Source organism: Hemibagrus wyckioides, linkage group LG24 (assembly GCF_019097595.1).
Source record: "Hemibagrus wyckioides isolate EC202008001 linkage group LG24, SWU_Hwy_1.0, whole genome shotgun sequence".
In the NCBI taxonomy this organism is placed as follows: Eukaryota; Metazoa; Chordata; class Actinopteri; order Siluriformes; family Bagridae; genus Hemibagrus; species Hemibagrus wyckioides.
This window is the reverse complement of record NC_080733.1, coordinates 20,920,631-20,935,239: the sequence shown is the minus strand read 5'-3', so window position 1 is coordinate 20,935,239 and position 14,609 is coordinate 20,920,631. Positions and strand designations below refer to the sequence as shown.

The 14,609-nt window shown below is 39.5% G+C and overlaps 1 protein-coding gene and 1 pseudogene across 1 annotated transcript; both read left to right on the top strand.

The window, feature by feature from the left end:
- The first annotated feature begins 4,273 nt into the window (after window positions 1–4,273).
- LOC131344993 (uncharacterized) lies at window positions 4,274–6,688 on the top strand (annotated as a pseudogene).
- Window positions 6,689–9,530: 2,842 nt separating this feature from the next.
- LOC131344887 (olfactory receptor 10J4-like) lies at window positions 9,531–10,963 on the top strand. The gene has a single exon (XM_058377433.1). The coding sequence runs from the start codon at window positions 9,531–9,533 to the stop codon at window positions 10,452–10,454; it is 924 nt and encodes a 307-aa protein (XP_058233416.1). The 3' UTR covers window positions 10,455–10,963.
- Window positions 10,964–14,609: the final 3,646 nt, after the last annotated feature.

Genomic DNA, 14,609 nt, shown 5'->3' with positions numbered 1-14,609 from the left:
CCAGTGTTCAGTGTGGTGGTGCTGGAGATGCTGTTCCTGATCCAGACTGACTGAGGTCTCCCAGTCAGGAAATCCAGGATCCAATTGCAGAGGGAGGTGTTGATGCCCAGCAGGCTCAGCTTCTCGATCAGGTGATGAGGAATGATCGTGTTGAATGCTGAACTGAAGTCAATGAACAGCATTCATAGGTAAGTGTCTTTATTGTCCAGGTGTGTGGGGGCCAGATGGAGGGTTGTGCTGATGGCATCGTCTGTGGAGCGGTTTGGACGATACACAAACTGCATGGGGTCGAGTGAAGGTGGCAGCAGGTTCTTAATGTGTCTCATGACGAGCCTCTCGAAGCACTTCATTATGATGGGTGTGAGTGCAACGGGACGGTAGTTATTGAGACAGGACACTGGAAACTTCTTCGGCATGGGGATGATGGTAGTCGACTTTAGGCATGTTGAAACGACAGTGCTGCTCAGGGAGATGTTGAAGATGTCCATGAAGACATCTACTATCTGTTCTGCACATTCCCTGAGCACTCTGCCAGGAATGTTGTCTGGTCCATCAGCTTTCCATGGGTTAACTCTGCATAGAGTTTTCCTCATGTCAGCCGTGGTGAGACAGAGCACCTCGTCCTCTGAAGAAGGGATGGTCTTCCTCCAAGTCAATAGAGTCGCCGTTGGTTGCAGCCTCCCTAAACATGTCCAAGTCAGTGCACTCAAAACTCAAAAAGAGCAGAGATGGCTCCTGCTGGCCAGGTTTTAACCTGTTTCAGAACCGGTTTAGAGCGTCTGACGAGTGGTCTGTATGCTGGAATCAACATAACAGAGATGTGGTCTGAGTAGCCGAGGTGGGGGCGGGGCGCCGCACGATACGCGCCGGGAATGTTTGTGTAAACAGCATCCAGCGTGTTCGCCCCTCTTGTAGCAAAGTCCACATGTTGATGGAATTTAGGGAGCGCTCTTCTGAGATTTGCATGATTGAAATCTCCGCCGATGATAAACAGTCCGTCAGGGTGAGCATTCTGCAGCTCGCTAATAGCTCCGTACAGCTCACAGAGCCTCCTTAGCATTAGCGCTGGGTTGAATGTACAATCCGATAATGAAAGTGGTGGTGAATTCCCGGGTAAATTAAAAGGTCTGCATCTAACAGTCACAAACTCCACTAGCGATGAACAGTAACTAGAGACAAGTACAGAGTCCTTACACCATTCCGTGTTGATGTAAACACACACACACCACCACCACGAGTCTTACCGCACAGAGCTGCATTCCTGTCGGCACGAAACACGGTTAGCCCGGCTAGCTGAATGGCGGCCTCTGTAACTCTGTCACTGAGCCATGTATCCATAAAAACAAAGACGCAGCAGTCTCTGTACTCACGCTGTGCAGTTCTCTGGAGTCGGATGTAGTCCAGTTTATTGTCCAGGGAGCAGACATTCGATAGAAGATCGAAAGTTTATAGAAGTTTTTAGATTAGATAGTATGGAGGGGAGTGCCGGCCGGCTAGGGTTTGTTTTTAGCCTAGCACGGACACCTGCCCTATTTCCGCGCTTCCGCTTCCTTGCACACCGCTTCCGTCGACTCTTCTCCCGGCCACCGGCATCAGGCGACGCAGAGGGCTCGGAGTCTGGTCTCCGCAGCAAGCCAAGATCACGAAGCTTTCTCCATAGGTCATCATGCATGTTGTCTGGTGCATGATTCCCATAATCCAGTAGTGTCTGGCGGTCGTACACATGAACACCATTGTATCTGGTGTCCATATGCTGTTAAAGTCAGGCTATTTTGGGACAATAGCACCATATTCATACCATACCATACTCATCTATTATCCTAATAGATGAAGACAGGCTATTCCACAATTCCACAAAAACAAAGAGTAATAGCTTAAACTCTATTCTAGAATTAACCACCAACCACCGCAGAGAGAGTAAGACAGGGGTGATGTGCTCAAATTTAAGTGTGCCAGCAAGGAGTATAGCAGCTGCATTTTGGACTAATTGCAAGCGGTTCATATAGGAATGACCAATATCTATATAAATTGATAGATTGACGTAAATGCATGAATTACTCTCTCGAAATCAGTAGGGGTTAAAAAACGTTTATCTTTGACCAGTAGTCTCAACTGGAAAAAACATGGTTTCACAACTGCATTTACCTGCTTATCAAATAACAGGGCAGAGTCAAAGGTTTTTAACAGATAGGTTTTTAACAGATGGTTTTACATAAGAAGCTAAGCTGCCCAACACTTGATTTAAGCTACCAGAGAAAGCTAATGGACCAAACACAATTGCCTCAGTCTTAAGCCTAGTTCACACTACAGGATTTTAAGCCCGATTTAAGCCGGATTTGCAAATTAATGAGCTCACCGACAGATCGGTCTGTGATCGTGGGAAAATCAGCGGGTGATCAGCGCTCGGCAATCTTTGTGTGAACTACCCAACGATGCATCAAAGAGGCTCGCTGATGCATCGCTGACACCTCGCAGACAAAATCCAGATATCTGGCATGTTAAATATCTGGGACGGTCGGCTGACTCGATATCACGTGGTGTCAATTGTAGCTACGACCTCCAGCCAATGAGAGAGCAAGTCAACACGTTGAGGTCACAGGAAGAAAAGCAGCAGCAGCAACATGGCTTCAAAAATAGTGTGGACACAACATTTATTTTAATAAATTAACATTTATTTAGAGCGAGACTCCTGCCAACATCCATTTTCCGGATCCACCTGTGGCGTGTGTTTTCATGACAAAACGTGGTTTGGGGACCGCGTTGAGTGACGAGTTGTTGTCAGATGGTGTGGTGTGCGGCGCCCTCTTGTGGATCATTTACGAAGTGTCGCGTAGTGTGAACACCACAAGGACAAAAACACATATAGTGAAGTCATGTAGTCTGAACAGCAAAGCGATCTGCCGACGGTTAAAGTCTTGTAGTGTGACCAGGCCTTTACTCTCATTGAAGATTAAGTAAAATTTTGGACACCCAAGCCTGGCAAACAGGCAGTTAAACAGGCATTGTCATTTTGTTTGATGGGCACATATATTTGAGTGTCATCTGCATAAAAATTAAAAAATACTCTGATTTCTAAAATTTGAGCCCAAAGGGAGCATATATAAAGAAAACAGAATGGGGGCAATAATTGATCCTTGGGGAACCCCACAGGTCAGATGTGCTTTGGAGGATAAACATCCATTTATATAAACAGAAAAGGTTCTTTCGTTCAAATAAGATTTGAACCAGTTCAGTGCATGACCTTTGATACCCGCACAGTATTCGAGACAAGAAATAAGGATGTCATGATCGACCGTATCAAAGGCCACACCAAAATCCAACAGCAGAAGTATTACTGAGTTCCCAGAATCAACAGATAATAAAATATCATTTGACACTCTTAAGAGAGCAGATTCTGTACTGTGAATTTTTCTAAAACCAGACTGAAAAGATTCAAAAACTCCATTTGACTCTAAAAAATTTAATAAATGGATTGAAATGACCTTCTTGAGGATTTTAGAGATAAAAGGTAGATGAGATTGGCCTAAAATTTGAGAGAACTATCACATCAAGATTAGATTTCTTCAACAGTGGTTTAACAGTAGCTTCTTTAAATATTCTGGAACAAATCCTGTGGAAAGTTTCTTATTTATTATTGGCAAGATACAGGCCCCAATAGCATCAAAACCCTGAATAAGTTGGCATGCTGGAATAATGTCAGTTACAGATGTGGTTGTGGATAGTTTTAATTTCATAACCAGTTCATGAAGAGAGTCTATCGAGATAGTTTAAAAAGCATTAAAAGATGAGGTACAAACCGGCAAAGAGGAGGGATCATAATTTATAGGGACAATAAGCTATCAAATGTCATGTATCTTGTTTGTAAATTACCTTGAAAAACATTCGCAAGCAATAACTGGGTCATCAAAATGCAGATCAAAAGAAGAGTTTATAACAGAGTTAATTGTGGAGAACAAAATCTTAGGTCTTTGATTAGGTCTTAGCTCTCCTTCAAAGCTCTTTGACAATTAGTTAATGAAGTATGTAGAATCTCTAACGACACGTGGAACTTAAATGGAAAAAATATAAGTTCTGCACACCGACATACTCATCTCAGAGCCCATGTATCAGTATTTAACCATGGCTCTGCATTAAGTTTAGGCTGCTTAATCTGAAATGGAGCAATAAAGTCTAAAATTTTAGTACCAGTAGAGTTAAATAAAATAAGCTGCTGTTCAGCATCTAAATTATTTGAGAGACAGTCAAGAGAAACCAGCTTACATGCCTCATCAAAATGGGAACCAAAATCCTCACTAAAGGTAGAGCTAAACATATGTGACCAAATAATAGGCTTCTTGGTTTTAACAAGACAAGGTCCATAGTAAGACAGAGTGAGTGTGTAGGCCCTGTAACCATTTGGACTCAAAGAAGTGAAGACTTTTAAACTCTTTAGCAAGCGATTTGTATCGCAGATTACATGAATATTAAAATCATCAACAATCAAAAGTTTGTCGAATTTAGAAACAATTCCACCTGAGAAATCAACAAACTCATGTATAAAGTCTTTGTTTGTCTTTGGAAGACGGTATACAATAGCAATCATTTTGCTTTTGCCCCTTTTAAGATGGAATAACAGTACCTCAAAGCTGGAGAAAGTCTCAGATTGTACAGTCCGACAAGTGAAGCAGCTTTTAAGAACACAAGCTAAGCCACCATCCTCAGTTGAACTTGGGCAATTTAAAAATGTACAGTTTCAAGGTACAAGTTCAAAGAAGCGATTTACATCTTCAGTTGACCACCAAGTCAAATAAAAAATCCAAATAGTTTGTTGTAAAAAAAAAAAAGTCATGTAAAATAAATGTCTTATTCACCAACGATCTAGCTTTAATCAGAGCCATCTTAACTTGCACTGACTCACCAATCGACTGAGCTGCGCAATTTAAAGTAGAAGATTCCTGAGATTTATTCCTCCTCGACAAAAACGAACCAGGGATGACCAAGACAGACTTCCTGTGTGGGGCGTCACTTCTTGTGTTTGAAGCGCTTACCGCGAGTTTCTTGCCTGTGTCGGCGTTTTTTATTTTAAGTGAAGTTTATATAGTCTAATTTTTTCTCTTTTTCCTAAATATTTTATGCTGTCAGGTTTCGTTTTCAAAATCTTTACTTGCATATTACAGTTAATTGTTCTTTTGTCTTCTCTCGGAAGAAGCCTTTTTTCCGGTTTTCAAACAGCAATCGGAGGAAAACCCACTCCGGATCTCTTTATTATCCAGGATAAATTCACTCAAAGGTACATGATCATACAGTATGACTAACTTTCAGCTTGTACAGTGTGTGAGCTGCAGGATGTTTAGTAATTCTTCCTCCGTGTTAATTTTACCTGTGATGAGTGTACACTAGTTAGCTCTCTGACGGAGAAGATATTAGCTTTAGAGGTGCGCATCCAGACACTAGAGAGGGTTAGTGACAGTGAGAGCAGTGTAGTGTCTGTAGGAGGAAGTCTGGATGCCTTAGGTGGAGTTAGTAACCCCCCAACTCCGGCATTAGAGCCCTCACAGTGGGGTGAATGGGTGATGACTCGGCGGCATAGTCACATAGCCAAGGCTAATGCTAAGGCTTGCCCATGGGAGCACCACTTCTCGCCACTTCACATGTCCAACAGGTTTGCTCTCCTCAGTGAAGCACCTGCTGAGAAACCTGAAAGAGCTCTGGTTATAGGAGACTCCATTTCAAGGCATGTGAAATTAGCTTGGCCTTTAGGGGCTCCAGCAGCACAGGTTAGGTGTATTCCGGGAGGCAGAGCACCGGACATTGCAGGTAATCTTAGGGTCCTAGGCAAGCACAGGTTCTCCAAGATAGTCTTCCATGTAGGAGCTAATGATATACGCCTTCGTCAGTCTGAGATTACTAAGAGTAATGTTGTAGAGGTGTGTAAATTAGCAAAGGTGATGTCCGATGCTCTGGCCCCAGCCCAATGTGGCGTGGCGATGTAGCTTACAGCAGGTTATGGTCGCTGAACTGCTGGATGTCCAGGTGTGCTAGTGAATGCACAACCAGCACCTTAAGTTCTGAAGTTAGGACTGTTAAATATAAGATCTCTGTCAACTAAAGCACTTATTATTAATGAACTGATTACTGATCAGGAGTTTACTGTTCTGTGTATGTAGCATTAAATGAAGCTTGTCTGCTTGGTTTTAGCTATATACATCAACTGCGTCCAACAGGCAGGGGAGGAAGTGTCGTAGTTATTCATGATAAGTTAGGTGCCACACAAAAACCCATACATCAATTCAACACTTTCGAAGTTCTTTATAGTAACCTAACTTATGTAGCAACAAAAAATAAGTTCACAGAGCCGATTCCACTAATTGTTATTTACAGACCCCCAGGGCCATACTCTGAATTCCTCAGTGAATTTGGAGATTTTAATTCAAACCTTGTTGTTTCTTTAGACAAAGCATTAATAGTAGGAGACTTCAACATTCATTTTGATAAGCCAGAAGACCCTCTGAGAACAGCAGGTGTGCCCATCTTAGATTCATTAGGTGTTAATCAAAATGTAATAGGACCCACTCATAATGGAGGTCACACTCTGGATCTCATTTTTACATTCGGATTAAATATAGAAAACAGTCACTCTTCCACAGTCGGAAGCTATCTCAGATCATTATCTAATTTCATTTAAAATGCGTCTTAGACACAAGATGCGCAATTTGCCATGTTACCATATCAAGCGTACATTTACATCTGCTACTGCAGAGAGATTTACCAATAGTCTCCCAGAATTATCACACATGATTGGTTCACCATCTGACCCCACAGAACTTGATCAGGCGACTGATTACCTGAAGTCAATGTTTTGGAACACCATAGACACTGTAGCTCCACTTAAAAGGAAAATAATTAAAGAGAAGAAACTAGCACCCTGGTACAACGACCAAACACGAGCTTTAAAACAATCAGCTAGGAAACTAGAACATAAATGGTGTTAAACTAAATTAGCAGTATTTCATTTAGCGTGGAAGGGAAGCCTTCTGAGATACAAAAATTCTCTTAGTACTGCTAGATCAGCGTATCTCTCCAAAATTTTTATTTAGCACTGTAGCAAAACTAACTAGGAGTAAAACCACTGTAGAAAAGTGCACAGCATCTATATGCAGCAGCAATGACTTCATGAATTTTTTCAATGAAAAAATTGACACTTCAGACTATTAATTTAAAACCAAATTATTTGATAGATATTTAGATAATATAACTATTTCTGATCAGAGCTTAGAGTGCTTCACTCCACTTCAAGAGCCTGATCTAATTTCACTAATTTCTTCTTCAAAACTTTCAACCTGCATCCTAGATCCTTTACCCACATCTTTCCTTAAACAGATATTACCAGTAGCTACTGAACCCCTTCTAAAAATCATTAATTCTTCTCTAAGCACTGGCTATGTGCCTAAATCTTTTAAGCTAGCAGTTATCAAACCCTTGATTAAAAAACCGGACCTCGACCCTGGTCAGCTGTCTAACAATAGACCAATATCAAACCTGCCCTTTATCTCCAAGATCCTAGAAAAGGCTGTAGCACAGCAGTTATGTTCAGACCTTCATAGAAATAACATTTATGAAATGTATCAGTCAGGATTTAGGCCTCATCATAGCACAGAGACAGCACTGGTTAAAGTGGTCAGTGACCTGTTACTGGCTTCTGATCAGGGTTGTGTCTCCTTACTGGTGCTACTGGATCTTAGTGCAGCTTTTGACACCATTGACCACACTGTTCTACTTGATAGGCTAGAACATGTTGTTGGTGTTAAAGGAACAGCCCTCTCCTGGCTCAGGTCTTATTTGACTGACCGTTATCAGTTTGTAGATCTAGATGGTGACTTCTCCATGCATACCAAGGTTATGTTCGGTGTTCCACAAGGTTCTGTTTTAGGCCCACTTCTTTTCTCCCTATATATGCAACCCCTTGGTGTAATTATTCGTAAACATGGTATTAGCTTCCACTGTTATGCAGATGACACACAGCTATATGTTTCAGCTAAATCAGATGAGAGACACCAGCTTATTAAGATAGAAGAATGTGTAAAGGACATTAGACACTGGACAGCCACTAACTTCCTCCTGCTTAACTCGGACAAGACAGAGGTGCTAGTACTAGGACCACAGGCAGTTAGAAGTAAGCTTTCTGATTACAGAGTAACGGTGGATGGTTTTTCGGTTTCATCTTGTCCATAAGTAAAAGATCTTGGTGTGATTATTGACTCTGATCTTTCGCTGAAGCTCATGTAGATAATATCACTAGGGTAGCCGCCTTTCATCTCAGAAATATTGCCAAGATAACAAACATGATGTCACTTCATGATGCAGAGAAACTAGTTCATGCCTCTAGGTTGGATTATTGTAATGCCTTACTGTCTGGATGTTCCAGTAGGAGCCTAAACAAGCTCCAGTTACATATAGTTTAATAATTTAATTTAATAATTTATTCTTATTTCTAGGTATTTGGTTATTTTTTTATATTTTTTATTTTCATTTTTCCCCTCCCCTTTCTCTGTTTCTCTTCTTTTGTAAAGCTGCTTTGAGACAATGTTCATTGTAAAAGGCGCTATACAAAATAACTTGAATTGAATTAACTTGAAGAACATTCAGAATCACAGGCCAAACATATTGTGGAAGAGACTCCAGTAGTCGCTGTGAGACGAGGCAACCACTGATGGGCTCAAAATCCGGGAAAGCCAGTAAAGGAGATCACGTAGACAACAGCGTTAGATGTAATTTTATCTTAACTGCAATTCCTTTAAACTACTGAAGTTTGCAGATGACACCACCCTTAATATCGGCTCAACCCTGAAGTGGATGTGTCTGCTCACAGAAGGGTGAATGACTATTTGGTGACCTTGTGCAGTCAGAACAAACTAGAGTTCAATGCTGTGAAAACAGTGGAGATAGTGGTGCACTTTAAAAATGCAGAAGTGTGAAATCAGCATGAATAAATTCACTTTAAATTTTATCTCTCCTCTTCTCCTCTTTAGCAGGGGACACAGAATACTATTAAAAGTTGAGTACAAGTGGACTAAAATATATTATTATTCTCTAAACAGTGTAATGCTTACACAAATGAAATTTATCAATTAATCAAGCAGTTATTAATGTCACCTATTAGTCGTCTAAATGAAAGTTTAGATTAAATGAAAGTCCTATACTACTTTTTAAAATTGTGTCCTAAAAGACATACATTGGTGTTTAAAAAAATATTCAAGATGTGTTTACTCTGAAGATTTTCATGAGAAAGACATTAATGACAATTAAAAATGTGTTTTTTCTAGTTTACCATTGACATTAATTATAAACCAGATTTATAATAGGTGAAGGTCTGGAAATAGGCAGGAATTTCCTTCTAGTTATGCTCAGCATATCTCTAATGACTCAAATGAGTGTTTGGATGAGAGTATAAATATCCATGAAGTTGACTTCCTCACCACAGGGGTGGGTTATCTTTCACTCTACTCTCTGAATGATTCCGTAAAATCAAATGGATTGCTATTAAGAAATGAATGGATTATTCTACTAATTTTACCAATATATATTTAACACTGGAAGGGCATGTGGATTTAGAGCATTACAGATATGTTTATTTTATGTTTACTCTTATTGCCTATATAATGATTGTCTGCTTTAACTCTGTTATCATTTCTGTCATATTCAGAAACAAACACCTCCATGAGCCTATGTACATTTTTATTGCTGCTTTGCTTTGTAATGCTCTCTTTGGTGCGACGGCTCTTTATCCTAAACTGCTCACTGATTTACTATCTGAAAATCAAACTGTGTATTATAAAGAATGTTTACTTCAGGCATTTTGTCTGTACACATATGGTGCATCAGAGTTCACACTGTTATCAGCTATGGCCTATGACAGATATGTGTCCATCTGTAAGCCATTACAATATGCAACTCTTGTGAAAATGTCCACTGTCAGAAAACTAATATTTTTATCATGGTTTTTGCCTTCTTGTGAAAATAGTGTTGGTATTATTCTAGCATCCCAACTTCAATTGTGTAAATTTAAATTGAACAGAATATACTGTGATAATTATTCAGTTGTGAAATTAAGCTGTAAAGAAACATTTATTAATAATATATATGGACTTTTTATTTTTATCATTGCTGTGTTTCCTCCAGTGATCTTTATCATTTATTCGTATGTCTGTATACTCACTGTGTGCTTAAAAAATTCTAAAGATTTTAGAAGAAAAGCCTTACAGACCTGTTTACCACATCTGCTCATTTTCATCAATTTTTCGGTCAACACAAGTTTTGAAATTATAAATAACAGACTTGAATCAAAACAAATTCCTCACATTATTACCATGATCCTGTCAGTTGAATGTATACTTATCCCTCCTTTGTTTAACCCTATAATATATGGATTAAAACTACAGGAAATTAAAAATAATATTAAGAAAATATTCAAATGACAAACAAGAGCACAAGCTTATTTTAAGCCATTCCTTTCCTTTTATTTTACATTTACAAACAGGAACATAATGATTGTTAACTGTATGTGATTGTGTTGACAACTATGATAAACAACTTAAATCGAAGCACTAGAATTCCATTGTGCTGTAATGTGTAAACACTTCATGTTAAAACTATAATGAAATACTGATTAAAAGCTGAGGCTCCTATTTACTAAGTTGCTGAAAAGCTCATTACACAATTTCACTTAACAATACAGTGTTCAGTTATAGAAAGGAGATTATTTATAATCATTGTCCATTGCCATTGTTGCCTCTGACTTGCTGATTAGGGAAACTTAATGAATAATTTATATCCTGAAGTTTTGTGTTCCTGTAAAGCTGCTTTTTGTCACTGTCCATTGTTAAAAGCACTATACAAAATAAATTGAATTGACTGTATAGTTTAAAACTTTTCTTTAATAGTATCAGAGGATTGATTTCAAGAAAAATAAAAAAATAAAAACTTAGATTTGTCTCTTTCTTTTTAGTTACAGAGATGATATTACATCATGAAGCTAAAATGACATTATGGTAAACATGGTATTTTACATTGTGTATTATACATATTATACTGCACATCATTTTAGATGTTTTTGCTACCACGTTTTTCTTTGAAATAGTTTTACAAGATGTAACTAATATTGGCTGTGATGGTTGGGCCTGTAGGCCATACAGACCTGCAACTGATGTTCAGCAATATTGAAGGAAAAAGTATAGTGTTGATGGTCAGCCATAGTCTGATATCTGACATGGCTGTAAAACACAAGGTCCAGCACTTATACCCTCCCTGGGAATTCTCCTCAAGGAGTTTCATTTAGAAAGGTCACTGGAGACCCTGAGACCTTCCCTAGAACAAGAACCTTCTGTGTACATGTAGTGGTTGTTGTTCTGCATTGTGTTGTTTCGATGTTTATAAAAAAGGTTCTCCACACAAATCTGGTTGTGCCAAAGGTGATTTTATTGCAGTGCCTTCTCTCCTTCTCCTCTCTGTGCAGTAAAACATACAAACAGACAAGCACTGTAATCTGCAACACTTTCTCTTTTACCTCTCCTCTCTAGTAACATTGCAGAAAAGAGCCTGCACACACACACTTATCACACATATACATTATATATAATAATACAAAGTATAAATAACAACAGTTATAATAATTCATTATGATGACCCATTAACATGTCATTCTGATATAAAATAATTCAAAACAGCATTACAGTGTTTCTTGGATGCCAATTAACATACCTGTGCAGTAAAACATACAAACAGACAAGCACTGTTATCTGCAACACTTTCTCTTTTGCCTGTTAACCACAAAATACATGTTTAAGTACACCAGCTAGTCAACCACAAAATACACACTGATGCAATGTCTATCATATTAATAATCTAAAATATGTCTTTAGTATTCTTATAAAATATACACAATTATATATGTATAATTATATATGTTTGTGTACACATATCAAAATGCTAGCCGCTTAGCCGCTAACACATCTCTTACTCGTGACACACACCAGGCTGCCATTTAGCACACATATAGCATATACAATTCACCCACTAACAGCACTTAAACTTCATTTAACCAATTGATAAATTGAACTAATGGTCAAATGTAACATCAGATGGAATCCTTTTTCCAAATTTGATCTTTTGAATGTGAAATGAACACATTTAAAACATTTTAGCATCAGTTGAATGGAGCTCATGAAATCGTACCTCTCCTTTCTAGTAACATTACAGAAAAGAGGATGAACTCCGCTTTCACTGCGATGTGAACCCCTCACCTGCATATGACGTCAGCCAACGTGCATACTGTGACTCTTACCTTTGATAAGAGTGGAAACCTTCTTTCAAAATAAAATACCCCCTCAAGAATAATAATTAAAACTAAAATAGTAGTTCTAGTAGTAGTTAGTTCTTGTTGATCTTTCGGCTGCTCCCTACATGCATGAGGGGTCGCCACAGCGTACCAACTGGTCCGCACAACAACTTGGCACAGGTTTTGCACCGGATGCCCTTCCTGATGCAACCCTCCCATTTTATCCGGGCTTGGGACCAGCACTGCATCCAGTGGCTGGGACTCGAACCTGGGCCTTCCGCATGGTAAGCGAGAAACCTACCACTGAGCCACCAGCGCCCTCAAATAAAATAAAGTAGAGTAAATAACTAAAATTTATAATCTAGTGTAACAACATTCCCCTGCTACATCCACCCCCACTGTTTTATACCAGATTATGAATTACACATAAAAATCTTAGCAAATCAAAAATGTCACTTATACTGAGATCCATTAGATCTGTTCAGTTCTCAACTATCTCTTCCGAGATTAAGGAAATCCAGGGGTAGCTAATCCCCAAATTACCCATAGAAAAACATGCCTTTTACATAGTTCAATACATGACATCAACAATTGCACCCATAAATGGCCCATTGCACACATCAATCAAAATATGTAGTCAACAAACAAACAAACAAACAAAAAAAACACAAAAAGTTCCAACCATTTTATCAACACTTAACTTCCATGGATTGGTGTACTTTCTATGTAGACATTGACTGTATAAGCCTGTTAACTGGCTTGATGATTCTCCCAAATCTTGACCTAAAACCATCTTGACCAGTTGATCCTCTCACACTCTCCCGATCGTGCTCACTTGACACTGTCGTAGGAGTGTCTGTAACAGCTGGATTATCATGCTTACCAACTTCAGAAGCACACTCATTGCTCAAAACTGCTGATATAGAGGAATCATCAGACACCAATGAACATCCTGACCGAACTGGACAGGGTAAATTGTCGGGACTGCTCTTATGCACTGATACTCCGTCCATATCAGTGTCACATTCCACAACTGTGTCAACAGGTGCATCACTCTGATCAACACTGAAACACGCAACAGGTCCTTCTTTCATCACATCTGAGGTAACATTAACATTGGCCACCCAACGAGAAGTTCGATCTCCACTCCTAGTTTGATTATCTTCATAGCAAGAAGCACAGACAGAGGAAATTTCAACACTGTCATTGCGATCACTGCCTTCGTTCCAAGCAGGCACCGGCAGGAAACTGACAGGCATTAACAAATTACGATGTACAGTCTTAATGTGACCATTCGCAGGGTTTCCTTTCTTATACGTGTTCAAAGTGTCACTTTTGCTACAACAACATATACCACCCTCTCCCATCTGCCAACTTCCTTTTTCTCCGTTCCCCCTTATTCGCAAGAAGTACTCTGTCACCCAAATCAAGAGAATACCTTTTCCCTTTACGGTCATAATACTCAGCTTGCTTAATCTGTTTCTGTTTGGAATGTTCCTGAGCGACTGACATTGCTTCCCTCAAGTCATTCTTAAGAGACTGAACATACTTGTGAACATCAACAGTCTCAAAATACAAGATGATGCTTTCAAACAGGACATCCACTGGTAATCTTGGTGTTCGTCCAAACATCAAGAAAAACGGTGGATACCCAGTGGTCTCATGTCTTGTACAATTGTATGCAAAAGTAAGTGTGTTCAACAATTGCGGCCACTTAACTTTGGATCTAAAGTAGAATAAACAACTAAAATTTATAATCTGGTGTAACTTTGGATCTCGGGGGAAGCGAATGGATCATATCATCCAAGGTGCGGTTAAATCTTTGTTTGTCCATTCCCCATGGGATGATATGGAGTGGTGCGTGATTTTCTCACACCAGACAATCTCAACAGTTCAACCATTAAAGAGCTCTCAAAGTTAGTACCCCTGTCAGAATGTATGCAACCTGGGAACCCGTAAATGCAGAAAAACTTGTTCTACAAGACACGCGCAACTGCTTCTACAGTTTGATTTGGACACACATAAGCGCAGGCAAACTTGTTAGTGTTAGTGCTCACTGACCATTTCACATCGACCGACTTCTTGTTAGAATCCTCCACTGACCAAAAGTCAAGGCACACCGTTTCTAGCGGAGTGGTTGTCTGAATTGACACAAGCGGAGCCCGTGCCTCAGGCTCAGGTCTTTTACTCAAAACGCACCGCATTTATGTCCCCCTCCATAGACTCCCAGAAGAACCACTGTCTGGCCAACCAGAGGGTGCGATGCTGACCCTGATGACCAGCGTTATCATGCACA